Raw genomic sequence first — 22,308 nt, 5'->3', positions numbered from 1 at the left:
TTTTTTCTGAGACGGAGTCTCGCTCTGTTGCCCAGGCTGGAGTGTAGTGGCCGGATCTCAGCTCACTGCAAGCTCCGCCTCCCCAGTTTACGCCATTCTCCTGCCTCAGCCTCCCAAGTAGCTGGGACTACAGGCGCCCGCCACCTCACCCGGCTAGTTTTTTGTATTTTTTTTTTAAGTAGAGACGGGGTTTCACCGTGTTAGCCAGGATGGTGTTGATCTCCTGACCTCGTGATCCACCCGTCTCGGCCTCCCAAAGTGCTGGAATTACAGGCTTGAGCCACCGCGCCTGGTGTCCTGGCCATTTCTACTGGGCTCCACATGGATGTAAAAGGGGAGAATGGGTGTTGTCTAGAAGGTGACATGGCTTTAGAACCCTTTCTTTGCCCTTTTCCGTCCCTGATGCATAACTATTTGGAAGGCACTGTCTCTGCCACCTTGCTTTCTGGATTTGAGTGACACGCATGGAGTGGGATCAGGTGGAAAGGGTATTTGATTACTTAATAATGTGATATGCACTTAATATATATCTGCTTATGGTTATGCAGTTAATATGTCTTCATTGTAGAAGGTACAGAAAAGTTCAAAATAGAAGTACAAATTCTCTTAATTTTTTTTTTTGAAACAGGGTCATGCTCTGTCACCCAGGTTAGGGTGTAGTGGTGTGATCATAGGTCACTGCAGCCTTGAACTGCGGGACTCAAGTGATGCTCCCACGTCAGCCTCTGGAGTAGGTGGGAGTACAGGCTTGTGCCACCATGCCTGGCTAATTTTTTTTCCATTATTTTTAGGAGAGACACGGTCTTGCTATGTTGCCCAGGCTCGTCTTGAACTCCTGGGCTCAAGCGATCTGCCCACCTCGGCCTCCCAAAGTGTTGGAGTTACAGGCATGAGCCACTTCACCCAGCCTCCACTGTTGATTGAAGGAGAGCCTTCTAATGTGTCCTAACCTTCAGTTTCCTCATTTCTTCTTGAAGCCTTCAAGACTACTTCAATCTTACTTTCTTTTTTCACCTTTTAGCTGACTTTTCCTGTTTGCTGAGGGTTTATAGCAGAAAAGCTTTGAAGTTGGACAGATCCATTTCCTAAATGTGTGACCTTGGGCAAGTTTTACAGCCTCCCTGAGCCTCGATTTCCTCATCTGTAAAGTGGGGAGAATAATAGCTGTCCTCAAGTTCACTGTGAAGCTTGCTGGGGATTGTGGGTAGTGTGGGAACCCCGAGAGGTGAAAGGTGTGAAGTTAGTGTCCTCTTTTCTCCCTTCACTACCCCTCACCCTTCTCTGTTCCACTTGGTTTCTCTTAGTCTTGATCCTCCTTCTTAAAATTCTAGCCAGTTTAATTTCTAGCAGATCAAAAAAAGAAGCTCATTCCCTGGGTATGAGAAAAATATCAACATTTATTGAACGTCTACCACTACTGGGCATTTTGCTGTCTGCTTTACATAATAATTGCAATCCTTGTGACAGCTGTGAGAATCAGTTTCCTATCTGAGGGGGAGCTGAGGGTGGGTGGCTTACTGGGGGTCACGTGTACCTGTGAATGCCTGCCTGCCCTCACCCCCACCTCCACAGTGTGTGGTAAGGACCCCTAAGCGGTACTGGTGGTGGGCTCCACCATGCCACACAGTTTAGTTTCTCTCCTCTAGTCATCATATGGCCCTTCTGAGTCAGAAGGAGAAGCCGTATTCTGCTGCCTCAGATTGCTCATACATTACGAGGGGAAAGGATGGAGCCGTTGTGGGGGTGACTTTGGCCTTTTGTGTTTACCTACTGGGTGTGTCTGTGTGCGATGTTCATCATGGTGACAATGGATGTTTTTTCCATTGCACCTCTGATAACTTGCATCTCAGATACTAATTAGGCCTGTACCGCTCCAAAATTACATGCTCTTACATGGCCTGTGATTATCTCAATAGGATTAAGAGTCCCTTGTCCCTAAAGATAATTGAGATCTCTCATGGTAGCATGTTTTTATTGCTGCAACATCCTCTCCAACCATCCCTCCACACAGTCGCTTACCGTTTTCCAGTGACTGCTTTTTCACTTCATTCTGAACAGGAAATATTCAGGGATCTCTGAGAGGCAGAATTCGTCTGTGATTATGCAAACCGTGGTAACCATTGTGCATTTTCTCTCCCCTCTCCCCCTTCTCCCGATGGTAGGTGCCTGGAGATTTGAGTCAAACGTCCGAAGACCAGAGTTTGTCGGATTTTGAAATGTAAGTCCATAGCCTGTGCTCACAAGGGATCCTTTGGAAACTGGACTCTGTTGTTGGCTTCTGTCCCAGAAGACCACAGAGGGAAACAGAAATGACTGTTCAGACCCACACCAGGTTGATGTGGTTCTTGTAGAGCTAGTAGGAGTCCTTCTCCTACAGCCTCAGTCTGGCCCTCAGATGTGTTTTATCTCCCCCTTGGGTATTTAAAAACTTTTTTTTTTTTCTTGGCCGACATTTAGAAGTTGGAAGCTATCACATAAAACTACAAATTTCCTTTATTTTCTTTAAAAATTAGATGTTTGTCCCTGTGAGGCCACAGTCTGCTGGAGCTGAGTAAAAGCTATCCCCTTTGCACAGGGCATGTGCTGTCCAGTTGACCACAGTCCCCGCTCTTTGCTGTTGCCTGGAAGTGACCGACTTCACTCGTTGTATTATCTGTGTGGCCCTTGGGTTATTGGAAACAACAGTAGTCAGTGCCTTGGTTGGATTTTTGATTGGATTAGATTCAATTTGGTATCTCCACTGAGCACCCCTAGGGAGAGGTTAGTTGGTCTCAGACTATTTTTTTTTTTGAGACGTAATCTCTCTCTGTTGCCCAGGCTGGAGTGCAGTGGCACGATCTCAGCTCATTGCACCCTCCGCCCACCAGGTTCAAGTGATTCTGCTGCCTCAGCCTTCCAAGTAGCTGGGATTATAGGCACACACCAGCACACCTGGCTAATTTTTGTATTTTTTACTAGAGATGGAGTTTCACCCTGTTGAGCAACCTCGTCTCAAACTCCTGACCTCAGGTGATCCACCCACCTCAGCGTCCCAAAGTGCTGGGATTACAGGCAGGAACCACTGCACCCAGCCCTGATTTTTGTTCAGGATTTCTTGGGCTTTGGACAAATAGATCCTTTAGGCTGGTGAAGGAAATGGGATAAGTTCTCTCCTCTCTCATTCAGCTCTGGTGAGTTTAAGGTTCAGCACCCCTTGGGAAGAAAAGCCCCTTCTTGAGCAGGCAGGGCTGGGCCTTGGAAAGAGCATTTCTTCAGAACCAGACTGGCCTGCATTGAAATCTCAGGCATCAGTCCAGCCATTTGACCTCACTGGGCCTCACTTTCCTAATCTGTGAGGTGAAGGTCCTGATGTGAACCTTGCAGGGCTTGTGGTAGCAGTAAGAGTGAGATTATGAAAGGCATGAGGGCATCACAGGGCTACTTGTGTTGGGGCAACTACTGAGGTCGGGGGTGGACGTGGCCGTTAGGCTGATAGGGTGGAGAGGCTGAGGTTGGGTGAGAGGTGACGAATGAAAATCAAAGGTGAATTTGCCTGCTCTGGGCTTGTGGGCAGGGGGAGCACAGCATGAAGAGGCTTCTGGAATGGCAGTCCTGTGGAGGGCAGCGGTGGGAAGAAACTGGGAAGACGGGAGAGAGCCACAGAGGGGAGTCCTAGACACGACGCTGGAAGCACTCATTATTAAAGCAAGAATTCACCCAGGTCCTGCTGCAGGCGGGTGTCCGGGCAGGTCCCCGATAGAAGGGATCAATTAACCATGGTCCCTGCCCTCAAGTGGTCTCTGCCTGATCCAGGCCACGTTGTCTCTCCCCAGAGATTTGGAACCTCCCCCAACCAGTTTACTCATCTACACTAAAGCCAGAGGGAGCAATGGCACCATTCCCCTCTCATCATGGAGACTGAAATCCTTCGTGGAGCTTGCAAGGAAGGCCCTCACTCATCTCTGGCTTCGTCCCCAGCCTTTGCCACTCCTCTCCCTGCATCAGCCACTCTGGCAGGTCCACTCCTCTAACCCACTTGGTCTTCTCCCTTTAGGGTTATTATTTTACCCACTTAAACCGCTTGTACACAGCATCGCCTCTGTGCTGGACACTGTTCTAACCCACTCAGTCCCTACAACAACCTTCAGAGATGGGTATCACCTCACAGATGATGAAAGTGAGCTGGGATTCAAACCCAGGCGGTGCTGGTATAGACTCAGTGCTCTTCACAAATGTTCATTCTCCTGCCTGAAGCACCTTTCTCATCCTCAACCTCCCTTCCCCAACTTGGCTAACTCTAAATATCCTTTAAAGCCTGGCCCAAACATTGCTTCTTCACAGAAGCCTTCTCTGGTGTCCCAGACCAAAACAGGCCCTGGAAGTCACTCTCCTTAGATCCAGTGTTCCTTGGTGGCACTTAAAATAATAGTAAATAATTTATCTGTAACAGCTGTTGGCATATCTACACCTGACAACAAAGCTTCAGAACATATGATGTAAAAAATCAACAGAAATGAAAGGAGAAACAAACAGCTCTACAATGAGAGTTGACCTCAGTACCCCACTTTTAGTAATGGATAGGATAACTAGATAGAAGATCAGTAAGGGGTAGAAGATTTGAACAACATGAGAAACCAATTAGATATAACAGGCTTATATAGAACATTCCCCAAACAGTAGAGTGCACATTCTTCTCAAGTGCACATAACTTTCCAGGAAAGACCATATGTTAGGCCACAAAACCAGTCTGAATAAATTTTTAAAAATTGAAATTATCCAAAATATCTTCCTTGACCACAAAAGAGTAAATTTTTTTTTTTTTTTTTTTTTTTTTTTTTTTATGGAGTGTCACTCTGTCGCCCAGGCTGGAGTGCAGTTGTGTGATCTCGGCTCACTGCAACCTCTGCCTCCAGGTTCAAGTGATTCTCCTGCCTCAGCCTCACAAGTAGCTGGGACTACAGGCACGTGCCACCATACCCAGCTAATTTTTGTATTTTTAGTAGAGATAGGGTTTCACCATCTTGACCAGGCTGGTCTCGAACTGCTGACCTCAGATGATCTGCCTGCCTCAGCCTCCCAAAGTGCTGTGATTACAGGTGTAAGCCCCTGTACCCAGCCCACAACAGAGTCAATTTTATGGAGATTTGTCAGTCTCCCATGTTAAAACTGAATGCTCCATGAAGAAAGGGCTATGTCTGCTTTTTTCATTGCTCTATCTCCAGTACCCAGAGTAACTTCTCAATAAATACTTGTTTAATGAGTGAGTGAAGGAACAAAAGGATGAACAAATGAACTAACACCTAGGAGGGAGATGGTCACGTAAACAATCAATTCTGATACAGTGTGGTCAATGCACTGAAAGAGAGAACCATCTAACCCAGACTGGGGTATCCTCGCTCTAACCCTGGGAGGTCATCCAGTCCTCACCAATCCAGAAAAGTTAATAAAAACCAGAGTGCTAGTTATATTTCTGCCTTTGTAGCCTGACACAGAAATGAAAGGAGAATGTTCTAGGCACTAGTACAATTTCAGAGACCTTTCCAGGAGGAAAGTGATTAGATACACAAACCAGTTTTGATGGCTCAGAATTGCAAGGTGCGAATTGCATTGAGCCCTGGGGAAGTGGTCAATGGGGTTTAATTTACCCCTCAAAGGAGGTCAGCTTCTCAGCTCAGAGATGAGGAGAAATGCTGTTTCAGCAGAGACCCATTACCTGAAGGGTTATTTTCATTGTGAAAATGAAATGGTCTTTACTCTAGAGGTTGTGAGAACATTGAGTCGTGGAATCTTCCATCACCGGTGTCTCAAATTGTGTTCCAAACTCAGAAGGCTGGCGAGTTTTTATGAGCTGCTCTTTAGAGAGAAGGAGAGCTCAGGAGAAAGCATTTAGCCCTGGAACAGCTCTAATTAGAGGCGAAGGCTGGGACCTTACAGCCCTTCCAGAATGGTGCAGTGCCGTTTTGATAATTACTACAATTGATCTTGAAGTTTCAGGGACAGTCAGCTTATTAGCTCCGTGTAATTTGGATCCATCCAGGTACAAATGTGATAGTGACTTACAAGTTAAGTTTAAAGTCATCACATAAGACAAAACAATCACAAAACCAAAGTATCTCTTAAACGTGCCTCAAATAGCCCATGTGAGGTGAGAAATAAATGATTTTACTATAGGTAAAAGCATGGAACAGTTCACGGCAGGTACTCAGTAAATTATTTTGCATTTGACTTTAAACCTCAGTGTACTGGACCCATATACACCGTGTTTTTGGAAAAGTTGAAAGAGAGGTATTTGTACCCATCAGCCTGGTTTTCTAACTTGTCATTTTCTCTCGTTCCTCCCTCCTCCCATCCTAAACAGCTGTCACCCTTGTTGCCATGAGTGTTGGTCTCCTGAGCTCATTTGTGGAGTCTGATCTTAAAATGGGCTCAGGGTCTAAAGTCAGCTCAGTAAGGAGGCAGCGTGACTGCTGGGTACTCCAGAAACGCTGAGCATTGCTGTGTGTGACCTCCTGTGATCGCGTCCTTGGGGCTTCCGGTTATTATCCTCATTTTCAGATGTGGAGACTGAGGTTCAGATACATTATGGGCCAGATCACTCCGTAAGAACTGAAGGGAGATCTTTCTCATTCCAGAGTACAGGGGTGTGTGTGTGTGTGTGTATGTGTATATATGGAGAGGGAGAGACACAGGCTCAGTGATAAGACTTAAACTTGTCCTTTAGCTTGCCATCAGGTGTGATGTTAAGTTGTCATAAATTGCTTGTGCATAATACCTCGTAGAGGAGAAAATTGTCTCCTTGCCTCTTTTTTATTTGTTATTGTTTTGTAAGTTAAAATGTCCAATGTTGGTCTCTCTCTCTTTTGCTTATAGATCAAACCGGGCGCTGATCAATGTCTGGATCCCCTCCGTGTTTCTCCGGGGCAAGGCAGCAAATGCATTTCACGTGTATCAGGTGAGTGCCTGGTTTTCAGGTGGACATCACAGCCGGGTGGAAAGACGCCCATTTGTCATGCTGTGGTGCTTTGCCTCTTGGTGGTGGGACAGTATGATTAGGAAGCCATGGCCCTCCATACACCCACATCGTAACTGCCCAGAGGCCTTATGTAAGAAGTCTGTGGCTTTCTGTGGGCAGGAGGATACAGTGGGCCTCTTCGTGCCAGTCAGGCTCGTAGTGTGGCTGCTGTGGAATCTCAGCTTGGACTGCATGAGCAGAAACGGAGATGTGTTGGCTTGTATTGCATCTGAAAAGTCCAGTGGTAGGTCGGGCCTTGGGAGTGGCTGGACCTGCCACCAGGAACCTGCTGCCGTCTCCTGTATCTGCTGCTTGGTGACCCTCTCAGGCCAGCTGTCTGTGGATTGACAGGATGACCCCAGCAGCACCAGGTTCTCAGCCCGTCTGGATGGGCGGGTCTCACTGGTCTGTCCTGGATCTTGAGCCTCTTCCTACACCTTGAGGTTGGGTGATGGACTCTGTGACTGGCCTGGGTCGGTTCGTGTGACCACCACTGGCCCCAGGGTGGACGTTTACCTCACCTGACCACATGTCTGAGAGTGGAGAGAGGAGATTCCCCAAATGAGAGCCAGAGAATTCTTTCCAAAAGAAGGGGCAACCGACGCTTGACAAGCAGGACCTGTGGACGTCACCTCTGCTTTCTTGGGGTTAGTGATAGCCGCACCCAGGTGGGCATTGAGTATCTGCGGCAGCGAGATGTGTGTCTGTTGAGGAGGTGATTGTACCCAATCAAGGGGACTCCGGTTCTCCATCTCCTCTCTGATTTTCTGAAGCTTCTTTTAGCCCTGCCCACATCTCATCTGCATGTCTGTCTTCCTTCTCCTCCTCTCTGTTACCACGAACTCTGATTTCCAGGCTTTTGTGCACCCTTGTTCTGGGACTGCTTTGTTCTCGGTGCTGAGCCCCAGCTGCTTCCTGCTTCTCGTGTCTGCTTGTGCTAAAATAATTGTCTTTAGGTTTTGTTTTATTCCCCATGAGCTCTCTGCAAAGCCTTTGGTTTTGTTGCCATTTTTCTTAGTGAGAAATTGACTTATTGAAGAAATTTTCTTGGCTATTAAGATATTTTTTCCCCAAAGAGTGGGGTGTTGAAGAAAGGACACTGAACTTGGAAGCAGAATCCCTGGTTTAAATCCTATGACCTTAGATAAGTCTTAGTTTCTTCAGCTGTAAAATGGAGACAGTAATCTATCTTGTAAAACTGTTTGGAGATTAGAAATACCTGGCGTGCAGTAAACACTCTATTCATTTCTCCCTTCCCAAATGACCGCTGGGCTGGGTCTCGGGTCTAAGCATAGTATGTACATCTTACTGGAAATCTTAGGGACAGATGAGCTAGACTTTGGCATGAGAAGGTTGTTTTAGTTGACACGTTCAGCTGGGCAACAGTCGTAGGAGAATCTTGAGTGTTCATGTTGTTCCCAGCTCCGGTTTAAAGAGAGAATTAGATATTATAGATTTTCAAAAATCCTCTTCTCTTTCTTTCTCCTTTTATCCCCCCCAAATCCAACTGCCTTATTTGACCCTTCAAGTTCTGCTTTGTGGCCATCAGAGAGCTGGAAGGTGCAGCCTGGAGGATGAAAACAGTGCAGCAGATGGCTTTATTTTAGAGCAAAATTAAAACATGTTATCACTTGACCTTTCAGTTTTGACTTTTCCCTCCTCTCACCCCATGAAGCAAATTGGCAATTTTTAGCTCCTGAAAGTCAGCTATGAAATGAGAGGGACCTCAGCAAATATGCCGTTGCCTGGGAGATGGTTTCCGCAATGGCCACCGTGGCAGTGAAGCCACTCTCTCCCCATCCTTCGCTGTGTGAAGCTCTCATGGGCGCAGCCCTGCTTCCAGCCAGTGCCAGGCCTGGCCGCTCCGCATCACTGGGAGCAACTTCATTCCACGCCTCTGGCCTTCTGTAGCCTTCCCTGGTGCTGGGGTGTGTGAAGTGGCGTCTCTTCCATGCAATTATTTTTCTCTTTTTAGCAAATGATGCTTCTGATTGGTGCCTGCAGAGCAAAATCAGAGCATCTGTTTGGAAGCATTTTAGAAAGCTTTTATTGCCATGTTTTTACTTTATATAAATGATATTGCATAAAAGGTGACTCATTTAAAAGACTGGTACTGTTGAAGAATACTTATTTTAGAATTTAAAAAGTATGCTGGCCGGGCATGGTGGCTCATGCCTGTAATCCCAGCACTTTGGGAGGCTGGGGCGGGCAGGGCAGATCACCTGAGGTCAGGAGTTTGAGACCAGCCTGGCCAACTTAGTGAAACCCCATCTCTAATAAAAATACAAAAATTAGCCGAGCGTGGTGGTGGGCATCTGTAATCCCAGCTACTTGGGAGGCTGAGACAGGAGAATCGCTTGAACCCAGGAGACAGAGGTTGTAGTGAGCCAAGATTGCGCCACTGCACTCCAACCTGGGTGACAAGAATGAGACTCTGCCTCAAAAAGATATGAGATAATTTCTAGAGAAACATCTAAAAAAGAATGATAGAGGTAAAAAAAAAAAAAACACACACACATCAGGATCAGTGAAAATGTAAACTAAGAGTTTAAAAGGAAAAAGCAGAAAGTGTATATACGTATCATGAGATTCTACACTGTTGCGCTCATTGATTTATGAACTTCCCGTGGGCTTCCTGGCAGCCAGTGTGAGAGAGAAATGTGGTTATTTGGATAATTCTGTTGCTAATGATCATAAAATATGTTAATTCTTCAAAAGAAGCTCTAAAAGAAATTTCCACACAAGGTTTGAGATTAAACAATAAAAAAGGATAGAGGAGACAATTGCCAACTACATTCCCGTGACAGCCACTGTCTAGTTTTGGAAGATTTCCCTTGAAGGAAAACAAGGGCATAACCCCAAAGTGAGCATAAATTTGACTGGAGAGCCAAGAGATAGAGCTTTCTCAGTAGAGCTCTGCCCCCCGGTACTGGAGCTACACTATCCGTACCAGAGCTCCTAGCCGTGTGTGGCTCTTGAGATTTATATTAATTAAAATGAGATTTATATTAATTAAAATGGCCACGCCTGTAATGCCAGCACTTTGGGAGGTCAAGGAGGGCAGATCACGAGGTCAGGAGTTCGAGACCATCCTGGCCAACATGGTGAAACCCCGTCTCTACTAAAAATACAAAAATTAGCTAGGTGTGGTGGCATGCACCTGTAATCCCAGCTACTTGGGAGGCTGAGGCAGGACAATCGCTTGAACCTGGGAGGCGGAGGTTGCAGTGAGCTGAGATCGTGCCACTGCACTCCAGCCTGGGAAACAGAGCGAGACCGTCTAAAAGAAAAAAGAAAAAGAAAGAAAGAAAACGAAAGATTTGACTGGTCAGTTGCACCACATTTCACATGCTGAGCAGCCACACATGGCTGGTGGCTTCTGTTCTGGACAGCACATTTATCCCGTACACAGAGGTCTGCAGGGCGGCTGCCTTGGAACAAGCCCTCCCAGCGTATGGGATGGCAAGATGGTGTCTTTGTGCCAAGTCAGGATTTAGAAGGACCACACTGGCCATGAAAGGGCACATCATGCAGGGAGAAGGGCCCCCCCCTTTTCAGCTCTTCGTGGCTTCCAGCTCCTTGGAGGAGAAAGTCTCTGTGTCACTTTCTTACCTCTCATGTGCCTCTGGTCTTTCTTCTTAGGAAAAGCAGCAAGGCTGGGGTCAATGCCTTTGGCGGGCGACAGACTTGAGGTTAATTAGATTTGTTTTCTTTGTATTCATTTTTACATTTGCCTCCTAGTTATGACACAGAATTCTATTTTTCCATTTACCATGGTGATGTACAGTCCCCCTTTAAAATTATTTTAGGTAGAAAGGAAATGAGTCAGCTTAAAGAAAGCTGCTAAACAAACAATCGTGAAAACAGTGCAAAGTTTAGCATGATGCTCTATGAATGATTGATATTTGGGTAACACCAACATAAAGGAACAGATAGACTGTGATTAACAAAAACCAGTATAATAACTACTAGCCACCTCTCACTGGTTTGTGTGTTGTGTAATAGCTCATTCAACCCTTGTAGCCACTCTGTGGGGTAAGAAACTCTTACCCCATTTTATAGGTGAAGAATCAAAGATACAGGGAAGCATCTCATTTACTGACATGTTTTTAGCCCCCAAAGCAGTCTCTGACAAGGTCCCAGTCTGTAGAGATTCTATGTTACTGAATCAAGCTCTTTAAAAATCCTAAAAGCAGCTGCACATGATGGCATGGGCCTGTAGTCCCAGCAACTCCAGAGGCTGAGGTAGGAAAATTGCTTGAGCCCAGGAGTTTGAGCCTGCAGTGAGCTGTGATCGCATCTGTGAATAGCCCCTGTATTTCAGCCTACACAACACAGTGAGACCCTGTCTCGCCAAAAGAAATGTAAAAATTAACCGGGCATGGTGGTGCATACCTATAGTCCCAACTATTGGGGAGGCTGAGGCAGGAGGATTGCCTGAGCCCAGGATTTTGAGATTGCACTGAGCTATTATAATGCCACTGCCACTGTGGCCTGGGTGACAGAGCAGGACCCTTCTCAAAAAAAAAAAAAAAAAAAAAAAAAAAAACAAAAACCAAAAAACAAAACTAGAAGCAGCTGGGACAGTCACCCTCATTCCAAAAGGTGAGGCCCAGCTCAACTAAGATCTCACCTGCATGGACAGCCACTTGCACCCCTGAGATGGTGGGCTAAGGGCAGGCCTGCAGCCAAGCCAGGACTTTTCCACAGGACCTCTCTGGGTCCACTGTGGTGCACACATTACCCAGAAAGCCTTCCATATCCAAGAGCCATGCTGAGATGGTTTGCTTTGGAAAGTTGTCAGAGCGGGTGCTGGTTCACAGTGACTTGTCTGGCCGTCCAGTATCTCAGGACATCTCGTTTGAGCAATGTCAGGGTCGCAGAACCTGCCTTGGGGTGGCTGCTTGAAAATATCCTCTGGCCGGGCACGGTGACTCACGCCTGTAATCCCAGCACTTTGGGAAGCCAAGGCGGGTGGATCACCTGAGGTCAGGAGTTCAAGACCAGCCTGGCCAACATGGTGAAACCTTGTCTCTACTAAAAATACAAAATTAGCCGGACTTGGTGGCACACATTATAATCCTAGCCACTCGAGAGACTGAGGCAGGAGAATCTCTTGAACCTGGGAGGCAGAGGTTGCAGTGAGCCGAGATCATGCCATTGCACTCCAGCCTGGGCGACAAGAGCAAAGCTTCATGTCAAAGAAAATAAAATGTCCTCCTACATGCCAAAGAAACTAAGGTAATTCCCCTGCTGTGTGCAGTCACAGAGCCCCCACTACTTGTATTGTGGAAAAATCTGGAATTATATTTGGCACAGAGGATTCTAGCAAGAAGTGCTGTGCATTGTCAAGGTTGAATGCAAATTATTGAAAAAGTTTAGTGTTCCTATGTCCTGAGAGGGAGCTGAGGTGTGTTCTGCCACTAAAAATAAGAAATGGCAGCATTTGACTACTTTTCAGGACAAAGTAATATTTGAAGAGTTACTGATTTTAAGTTTTTCATGCGTGAGTGCTTCTTACACATTACGCTCTGCTGATGCGTGGCTGCTGGCAGGCACTAGCCAGAGAAAAAATGATTAAGGAGTGTCAAATAAAATGGAAAACAAAATTAAACTCAACCCAGTACCTTGTTCTGCTGGGTTTTTCTCTTTCTCTCTCTCTCTCAACACACATTTTGGTTTGATTTTTCTGGCACTTCCATATGATAGAGTTAAATTTGTTGTTAGTTAATTTCTCGTTTATACCTTTGCAGATGTTTGGTCTTATTCCCCAAATACCCTGACTTCCAAACAGGTTTGAGATTCAGTGTCTGAATAGCCCACTCAGGTGTCTCTAAAGGTATGTTAGGTCTTAAAAAAGTTCACCTACTTGTTTTCTTCAACTGTTACAGCCACCAGATTGGTATGAAGTCATACATCAGTGTACTTACCTGGGATCTTAGGTCTTTCCCTTTGAAAAGTACCTTCAGTGTGTTTGGAATCGGTCTTCCATGTGGGATAAATTTCAGCCTTTGCGTCTAGCCACCACAAACGCTGGCTGTTATACGGTATTTCATTTGCACAACAGAACTGATTAGATCTCCTTTGTAAAGAGAGTTGCTTTGTTTCAGCAAAGCTTTTTTTTTTTTTTTTTTGGGAGAGGAAGTCTCACTCTGTCGCCCAGGCTGGAGTGCAGTGGCGCTATCTTGGCTCACTGCAAGCTCCGCCTCCTGGATTCAAGCGATTCTCCTGCGTCAGCCTCCCGAGTAGCTGGGACTATAGGCGCCTGCCACCATGTCCGGCTAATTTTTTGTATTTTTAGTAGAGACGGGGTTTCACCATGTTAGCTAGGATGGTCTCCATCTCCTGACTTCGTGATCCACCCGCCTCGGACTCCCAAAGTGCCAGGATTACAGGTGTGAGCCACCGCGCCTGGCCGCGTTTTCTTCTTCTAGAATAAGTTCTGTTTCCTAGAGACCAGAGGGTGTTGTATTGGCCTGAGGAATGACGGTATCCCAGGAAAACTTGTTCAGTATTTAAACTCTTCCCATCCCCCATCCTGCAGAACAAAATCACGTAGCCTGAGCGATTATTATTATTACTTTGTTGGAGACAGGGGTCTCGCTTTGTCACCCAGATTGGAGTGCAGTGGCACAGTCATGGCTCACTTTAGCCTTGAACTTCCAAGCTCAAGCAGTCCTCCTGCCTCAGCCTCCTGAGTGTCTGGAAGTATAGGCATGTACCACAATGTCCATATTTTTGAAGAGTCAGGATCTCACTATGCTGCCCAGGCTGTTCTGTAACTCCTGGCCTCAAGTGTTCTTCCCTCTTGGGCCTCCCAAAGTGCTGGGATTATAGGTGCAAGCCACTGTGCCTGGCCTCTGGGGACTTTTAAAGGTTTAATCCAGCTAAGCATATTTATATATGTAATGCAGGGAAAGTGTGTTATTTTTCTATTAATAATAAATCACAGCATCTTGGCGGGCTGCATGAGCTTCAGGTGGTTTGGAGGATGGTGATGCTTTTGGACTTCAGGCTTTGCGTTTCTCAGCTCTTCCTTTTCATCAGTGTTCTCTTAAGATAGCTTACCCCCTGGGCCCTCGAGTTTTCTTTTACCCACAGCTCTGTCTTTATGCTCGCTTCCTGTGTAGCTGTGCAGAGAGGGAAGAATTCATTGAGTAGAGAAAGATGAAATGGTTGGGCCGAGTACAGAAATGGGAACTGCAGCTGCAGTGGTGTGGGCTCTAAGAAGCCTCCGCCTTCGCAGATACCATTCCAAATTTAGGGGAGACAAGGACCCGTTCTAAGGCTGAAGCATTTCTCTCTTGCTCACACCTGGTCCTTCCTGTCACACCTGTTGTATGCCAGGTAGGCAGGAGAGCCGGCTGTGGACTGAGGCAGCCGTTGTCTGTTTGATTTGTGAGTTTCATCCCAGCCAGTGTGGGCTCCTGTGTTGCAGGTCAAGCCAGACCAGGGAGCACTTGCCCTTGTTCTTGCTGTCTCTCGAGAACTTTCCACCCTGGCATTCTGAGGATCACAGCACATGAACCCCTGGCCGTTCCTGGAATGCTTAGGGCTCCCAGGAAAGCCTGATGTAGGTGAAAACAGAAAGCAAAAGGCAAAATGCTGTCTCCTTCCTGCTGGACATATGTGTCACTGCTGTCCTCTCTCTGCTTTTATCTTTCCAAATAGGACGAATTTTAAAAATTTCCCTTCCAGTATAAAGCCTTTATTCATCCCAAAGCTGTTGATCAAGGGTCTGCTATATGCCCAGCGTGTGCCGAACCTGCAGAACCAGTGGGAGCCGAACTTGACATTGAGCTGACCTTCACCAGCCTCACTAGCTTAGCAAGAAGGCAGGCTGGCTCAACTAGTGTGGGGTACAGGTAGCCTCATTCTGCAGAGAAAGGAACAAGGGGGAGGGATGGGACACCACTCACCTTATAGCACGCATGTGACCATGTGTGATGACATATGAAATGCTTGGCCCATAGCTACTGTGTGAATATTACCTTTGTGATCTAATAACCACTTGACTTGTGATAAGCAATTTAACTTGGAAGGAAACGTAGAAAGATTTTCCCCTTGTTGAATCGAATGTCTCTGGGCATGTCCCTGTGTTCAAAAACACTGTATGGAGCATCTACTTCACCAAGGGCTTTAAAAGGGCTGCAAAGAGCAAGATAGCATTTTCCTAAGGTATCTGGCACCTGGTAGGGAGACAGGACCTCCACGAAAGCAACCCAAGTTCAAGGGTGGCTACATGAGGCTTTGCAGAGGGGTGGGAGAGCCGGCCGTCGGGTAGGCAGCCCCAGCCTCTGCTGCAGGCTGTTTAATGCACATTGCTGCTTAATTCTTTCAGCAACCTATGGGGTAGGCACTGTTTTCATGATCCTCATCTTATAGATGAAGCAGCTGGAACTCTGGGTTGAATAACTCCCTCTGGGTCGTGCACAAGATCCTGCCTTGTGCCTCTGTCTGCTCCATGTTGCTCCTCACCCAAATACCAAGGCATGCGCTTCACGAATTTGTGTCAGTGAAATGAACCTGTTTCCATAACATGTTTCCTGCAAGGAATTCTGCCACTCTCTCACTGACCCGTCACTCATTGTCACCGCTGCCGTGGGCAGCTGATATTGGTGATATTCTCACGTGGGAGAGAGCGCTGCAAAGACCAGAGTGTGGAATTGGTGGGTCCCTGGGAATGCGGGAAGTCTGTTAAGGTGGAGACCTTTTCAGCCTCATATGCATAAAGTCTTTGCGTATTAGGCTTTGAAGAAAACTTAGAGCTCACCTGTGTGTGTGCACACGTGTCTGTGTGTTTGTGCGTGTGTTTTGAAAGGTACATTCAGGATTATAATTTTTTACTTGGAAAGCTAAAGACATGGGCTTTGTAAATAGTCTATAGATAGACGTGGGCATACCCTCTTGACAGGTGTACTGTCTGAGTTTTTATATTTACTTTTTATATGAGAAAATCAAAACAAGTGTTTTGCAGTAGATCAAACCCTCAGTAGCAAAGTGGAGGACCGGGGGCCGCTTTCTGGCCACTCAACACTCTGCTGTGTCTCAGGGCTACCTGGCTCTCTCTCCCTTTCCTGACTCCTTCTGCACCCAGAAGTGACCCATCTGGAGAGCTGCCCGGCGTGTTTATCTGGCAGGGGCTGGGGAGGTGGAGCATGCTGTCACGTTTGCTCGTCTTGGAGACTGGCAGCTTTGGTTTTGTTTTGTTTCTGTTCTGTGGCCACAGTTGTCACTGATTCTTTGGTTTTTGTTGGGAAGGGAGCGTTGGGCCCGGGCAAGATTCATCTCATTAGCTAAGTTCTAATGGAGAAGGGGAATGTGAAGTAATCATTACAAGTGTGGGGAATGTCTCAAAGGGGGAGATAACAACAGTGAAGGGCATAGCCAGGTCACTCTTGCTGACGTGGTGGTAGGGCCCCCTAACTGCAGCAGACTACCTCAGCAGTAGCAACTGTCCTTGGAAATGAAAGTTCTGGGGAAAAGGCAGGTGGCGGCGGCAGGGGGGCGTACAGGGTGGATGTGGGAGTGGATAAAAGGGTTCTGACTTACTGAATGGCAACCAGGGTGCAGTGATCTCTCAGAGGAGGCCTGAGGGTGCAGAGAAGGGAGCCAGGTGAGGTGGTGGAGACAGCAGGAAGGATGCCGAGGAGAAGGAAGCCGAGGTGTTAACATGGAGTGGCGGCTCTGTGGGAAGTGACAGGACCCTCGAGACAATGGCACCTCGGAAGCAGTGCGAGTGTTCAGTGGTGCACTGCTGTGCAGAGGAGACAGCTTGTTCATCCTGTCTCCCTTTGAGTCGTCTTGGAGGCAGGCAGCGCGCTGAGCATACACAGGCACTGGACGGTCCTCACGCCAGGTGCCCTGCCCCACACTTCCTGCATCAGCCTATTGCTTTCAGAGCCGCCTTGCTGAGAGTGGCCTTACTCACTTACCGCTCCTAAATGGTGGTGTCCATTGTTCTAAATGAGGCGGAATATAAATTACCACACAGTCATCCCTTGCTATCTGTGGGGGATTGGTTCCAGGACCCCTCATGGATACCCAAATCTGAGGATGCTCAAGTCCCTCATATAAAACGGCATAGTGTTTGCATATATCCTAAGTGCGTCCTCCTGTAGACACTGGATCATCTCTAGATTACTTACAATATCTAGTACAATGCAAATACCATGTACATAGTTGTTATATGGTATTGCTTAGGGAATATGACAAAATAAAAAGTCTGTACGTATTCAGTAGAGATGCACTTTTTTGAGTATTTGTAATCTGTTGTCTGTTGAATCTGTGGATGCAGAACCCACTGATAGGGAGTGCTGACTGTGTTAAAAAGTAAGGGGGTGTTTGAGCCAGGTGTGGTGGCCTGCATGTGTAAACACAGCTCTTCAGCAGACTGAAGTAAGAGAAGTGCTTAAGCCCAGGAGATTGAGATTGCAGTGAGCTATGATCACGCCGCTGCACTCCAGCTTGGGTGACCGCAAGACCTCAACTCTAAAAGTACAAGTAGAGATGTAAGAGTAGTGTTTGGAAATCATCCTGTTTTCACCGGGTCATATTAAGCGTGGCTTAACTGGCACCTTGTCAGTGTGGCCTCCATATCCCATCTTCACCTCCATTGTTTCAGAAACAAAAACCTGAAGAAGAGGAACTTGCTAAGATGTTGACCTGTGATTCCCCCGGTCGCTTTCCTCTTCCAGGTTCCCTGGGTGTAGCCAGCTGGTCTTTTCTGCTCCCTCACCTGAAGGGAGATTTCTGGTAAAAGTAGAAGTCCTGCAAAGACGTTTTCCTGCCTAGCTGTTGTTTTTCAAAAGCTTGGGATGGTTTTGTTTGTTTATTTGTTCGTTCGTATATATGTATGTATATATGTATTTAAAGACAGAGTCTCTCTCTGTCTCCCAGGCTGGAGTGGAGTGGCACTCTCTTGGCTTATTGCAACCTCCACCTCCGGGTTCAAGCGATTCTCCCACCTGAGCCTCCTGAGTAACTGGGATTACATGTGCCCGCCACCATGCCCGGCTAATTTTTGTATTTGTAGTAGAGGTGGGGTTTCACCATATTGGCCAGGCTGGTCTCGAACTCCTGACCTCAAATGATCCACCTGCCTCAGCCTCCCAAAGTGCTGGAATTACAGACGTGAGGCACTGCACCTGGACTCTTGTCTTTTAAAGAGACTCCTTTGAGGAGACAGGTAGGGGATAAGGGCTCCATGACAGGCCCCAGAACAAGAGAGACCTCCCAGGGAGGCGAGGCTCCAAGTCTGGGCAAAAATTCCAGCTTGCTTGTGTGCCCTGGGAGCAGAAAACCAGGACCCGCAAGCTGGCGGTGAGTGGACCACTGTCTGCAGGTTGGAGCTCCCTTCTGCAGGGTGTAGGCACCGCACAAGTACCACACTGTCCTGAAGGCCAGGGAGGGACAGGACTCCAGTAATGGCTGAGATGGCCTTGCTGCCCACTAGTCAGGGCTGCCTCGGAGTCTTGATCAGGATGCACTCAGCAGCTCCTTTTGGCACCGTTGAGTTTCATACTGACACACAGCATCTCTAATGTGTTTGGATGAGGCCTTGTAATTACACAGCAAGGACAGGTTGTCCGTTTGCCCTCATCTCCTGCCTGAACACAGAGTATAAACTTAAAAAACTTTCTAAGATGAATTAATCCACCCATGAAGGTCTTCTCGCAGGTGGGTTGGTATTGATGTCTGGGGGTCCTGCACTATGCCAGGCCCAGCGTCTGCCTCTGTCAGACCTTCCATCCCACCTGATGATCGGGGCTGGCCTAGGATGTTACCTCCTGCATGCAGGGGAGGAAGTGAGGCCTGGTGAGTGGACTTGGTCAGGGCTGACAGGTAGGTGGACTCTCCTCCCCAGCGGGTCTCCATGGGAACAGATGGCACCTGCCCTGAAGTGCCACACCACACTCCCTGTGCTCCCCAACCCAGGCTGGGAATGCCCACTCTCTCCTACACCCAAAGTAGTTAGATTCATTTTTAGGGGTGTTGGAAAGGGATGCCTCTTAAACCCCATCTCCCCTGGGGGGATTATCTTGTCAGGAGGAAATGGCAGGACCTCTTCCCTGTAAAGCTCATCCTGGGAGCGTTGGTGGAACGGGGGCCTTCTTCTGAATGTGGCCAGGGCCGTACTCTCGGACACATGCATCTGCCTGAGTTAAACAGGCTCTGAGGATGGCCGCCTGGCTTGTCCTCTGGTTTGAAAAAGACAGCCGCAGCCCCTTTGCATCAGCCCGTGGGAGGTAAGGAACCCAGAACTGGGCAGGCTGTGCTCTGTTCAGTTTCTGACCCCAGAGACTGCTCATGGGCCGTCCTTCTTAAACGCTGAGTCCCTCTCAGCTTTTTTAAAACTGCCCCTCAAATACACTTAGCACAGAGCAAGTAAAGCCCAGGGGCTTGGCTGGGGGCACAGCCCAGTCACTCACTGGCATTGCAGAGTCACAGTTAGACAGGAGGAAGAAGTTCTGGTGATCTGTTGCACAGCAGGGTGACTATGGTTAACAATGACTATGGATAACAATATTTCAAAATAGCTAGAAGAGAGGATTCTGAATGTGTCCACTACAAAGAAAGGAGAAGTATTTGAGTTGATGGATCTGCTCATTACCTTGATGTGATCATTACAAAATGGATACATGTAGCAAAACACCACATCCTGCCCCTGAGTTAGTTTATTTTGCATGGCTGTGAAGGAACACCTGGCGCTGGGTAATTGATGAAGAGAAGAGGTATCTTTGGCTCCCAGTTCTGCAGGCTGTACAAGAAGCATTGGCTCGGCTTCTGGGGAGGCCTTGGGGGCTTTTAGTCATGACGGAAAGTGCAGGGGGAGCAGGCGTGTCACCTGGTAAGAGAAGGAGCAAGAGAGGAGGAGGTGTTACTCTACCCCAACCACCAGCTCTCACATGAACTAACAGAACAAGAACACACTCATTCCCATGGGCAGGGCACCAAGCCATTCATGAGGCGTCTGCTTCATGCCCCAGACACCTCCCACTAGGCTCACCTCCAGCATCAGGAGTCACATTGCAACATGACTTGGAGGGGACAAACATATCAACCCCATAACTGTGTATAATTATTATGTGCCAATTAGAAGTAAAATAAAACTAGACATTTATGGAGCCCCTGCTGCATGCCAGGCACTGATCTCAGTGAGATACGCTCGAGTAAGGGGAAGGGCCTCCCAGGCGCTGCCGGGATGCCAGCCACCTCAGGCACAGTACTTCTTGGGCGCCTGCCATTCCATGTTAGACAGTCAGGGGCGGTTTGCATTCTATTCCATAATCCCTCCATATCTTACTGTTTATGAAACTTGCATTTCCCTCAGGCTAGTCTGCAGTGAAAATGCTTTGTGTTTCTTACGTGTAGCCCAGGCTGTGTGTACGTCTTGGCACACTGGGCTTCCTGTGTTCAGTGTCTAGAGGGTCCTGATTCCAGAAGTGAGCTTCCATGGACGCTGTCTCTGTCCACGTGTCTTTCCTTGTTTCGGGCTGTCTAGCTCACCTGGTCTCCCCGCATCTGTCTGTGAGGGCCAGGGGCAATGAGGACATTCCTCTGGCACGTCAGGGAGGGAGCTAGCAGGTCAGAGGGGATGGGCGGTTCTCCTTTCCTTCCTTCTCTTTGCTCCCTGCTTTGCACACTCTCCATCTCTCCCGTGGTCTTTAACTTTTCTCTTTCTGTTTCCCTCTTTCCTCTTCCTCTTTCCTCCTCCTTCTCATTCTGTTTCCCTCCTCCTCATCGTTCCTTTTCCCTGTCATTTCCCCCTTCTCTTCCTCCTCTTCTTGCCTCTCTCCTGTTCTGTTTCCTCTCTTCTCTTTCCTTCCTCCCACTTCTTGTCTCCTTACCCTCCTTACCCTTTCCCTCCCCCTTTCCTTTTTTCATTTGTCCCTCCTTAGTCCTTGATGTGGAGACGAAATCCATAATTCCCCGCCTCTCCCTGTTTTTCTTGAGCCCTGGAAAGAGAAGCACAGTAGGCCGACAGCGAGCGAACTTTCTCTACCTGCGGTAATTGGATGGCTTCTTGGTATTCCGCACTGTCTGTCTTGGACCGCAGCATTGAGTTTCTGAGCTCCTGGGAAGGGGAAGGGAACAGATAAAGCGGCAGGGCACGTTTTTCTCTGGGAGCCGGAACCACATGCAAATGCATGTGGGATTTGTTTTACGTTGGAGGATTCCCGCACGTCGGGAAAGTGCTTCCCTGGCGTGACTACCGAGTCACTCCTGATAGTATTCACCCGGAACTTTTAATGACCAATTATTGTTGTAGTACAGATTTAAATTAAAATTGATGTTAATTGGCTGGTGATATTTCATACTTAAGACAGCCGTAACTCTAAATACCACTTTTCATCAATGGCTGCAAAACCGTATGCCAGCGTCCTTCCTCCACATTAACCTGATCAGGAGATAAATCAGTCTGGAGACACAACACACATCAGATGTGGGACATTCAGGTTGACAATGAGAATTGTATTTATTTATTTTTTTTGCTAAAAAGCTGTTTTTCTAGTGGAATGGGTGAGAAGGGGAAAGGGACCTGTTCAGTCTGACTGTGGTCTTAGAGTTTCTGGGCATGGTGTGGTCATCGGCACCAGTTTCTGTCCCTCTGGGTTTCCCCTCCCCTCCCCCCCCCCCCCCCCCCCTTTCCCTTCTTTCTTTTTTTTTTTTTTTTTTTTTTTTTTTTTGGGATGGAGTCTCACTCTGTTGCCCAGGCTGGAGTGTGGTGGTGCGATCTCGGCTCACTGCAACCTCCACCTCTCGGATTCAAGTGATTCTCCTGCCTCACCTCCTGAGTAGCTGGGATTACAGGCATGCACCACCATGCCTGGCTAATTTTTGTATTTTTATTAGAGATGGGTTTTGTCGTGTTGGCCAGGCTGGTCTCGACCTCCTGACCTCAGGTGATCCACCCACCCTGGCCTCCCAAAGTGCTGGGATTACAGGCATGAGCCACCGCTCCTGGCCATGTTTCCAAGTTTTCTTTACATGCCTGGTGTCAGTTCCTGTCTTGGAGTCTCCTGCACAGTCAGCTCAGAAGTCCCCTTCTCCATGAAGCTTTCTCTCATTGCCAGGAGCAGTAGTTACAAATCTGCCTAAACCTGTCTGATGGCTCCCTTGCTAGACTCGGTGGAAAGAAAGGGCTACTGGCATCTAGTGGGCAGGGCCGGAGTGCTGCTCGACATCCTACAGTGCACAGGACATCCCTCCACAACAGAGAATGACCTATCCCAAAATTTCTACAGCGCCACCATTGAGAAACCCTGGTCTATAGTAAACAGTGTAAGCATTGTTTAGTTCCGATGTTTCTGCCA

General features: G+C 47.6%; 1 protein-coding gene across 1 annotated transcript in view; it reads left to right on the top strand.

The window, feature by feature from the left end:
• Positions 1 to 22,308, top strand: part of SNX29 (sorting nexin 29) — a 585,133-nt gene that overhangs the window by 411,836 nt on the left and 150,989 nt on the right. Inside the window, exons 17-18 of the mRNA XM_025369629.1 lie at positions 2,163 to 2,218; positions 6,850 to 6,931. Of these exons, the coding sequence (XP_025225414.1) occupies positions 2,163 to 2,218; positions 6,850 to 6,931 (138 nt within the window). The remainder of the gene's footprint in view (positions 1 to 2,162; positions 2,219 to 6,849; positions 6,932 to 22,308) is intronic.

The sequence above is a fragment of the Theropithecus gelada genome, chromosome 20 (genome assembly GCF_003255815.1).
Source record: "Theropithecus gelada isolate Dixy chromosome 20, Tgel_1.0, whole genome shotgun sequence".
Lineage (NCBI taxonomy): Eukaryota > Metazoa > Chordata > Mammalia > Primates > Cercopithecidae > Theropithecus > Theropithecus gelada.
This window is presented reverse-complemented; position numbering and strand designations above follow the sequence as displayed.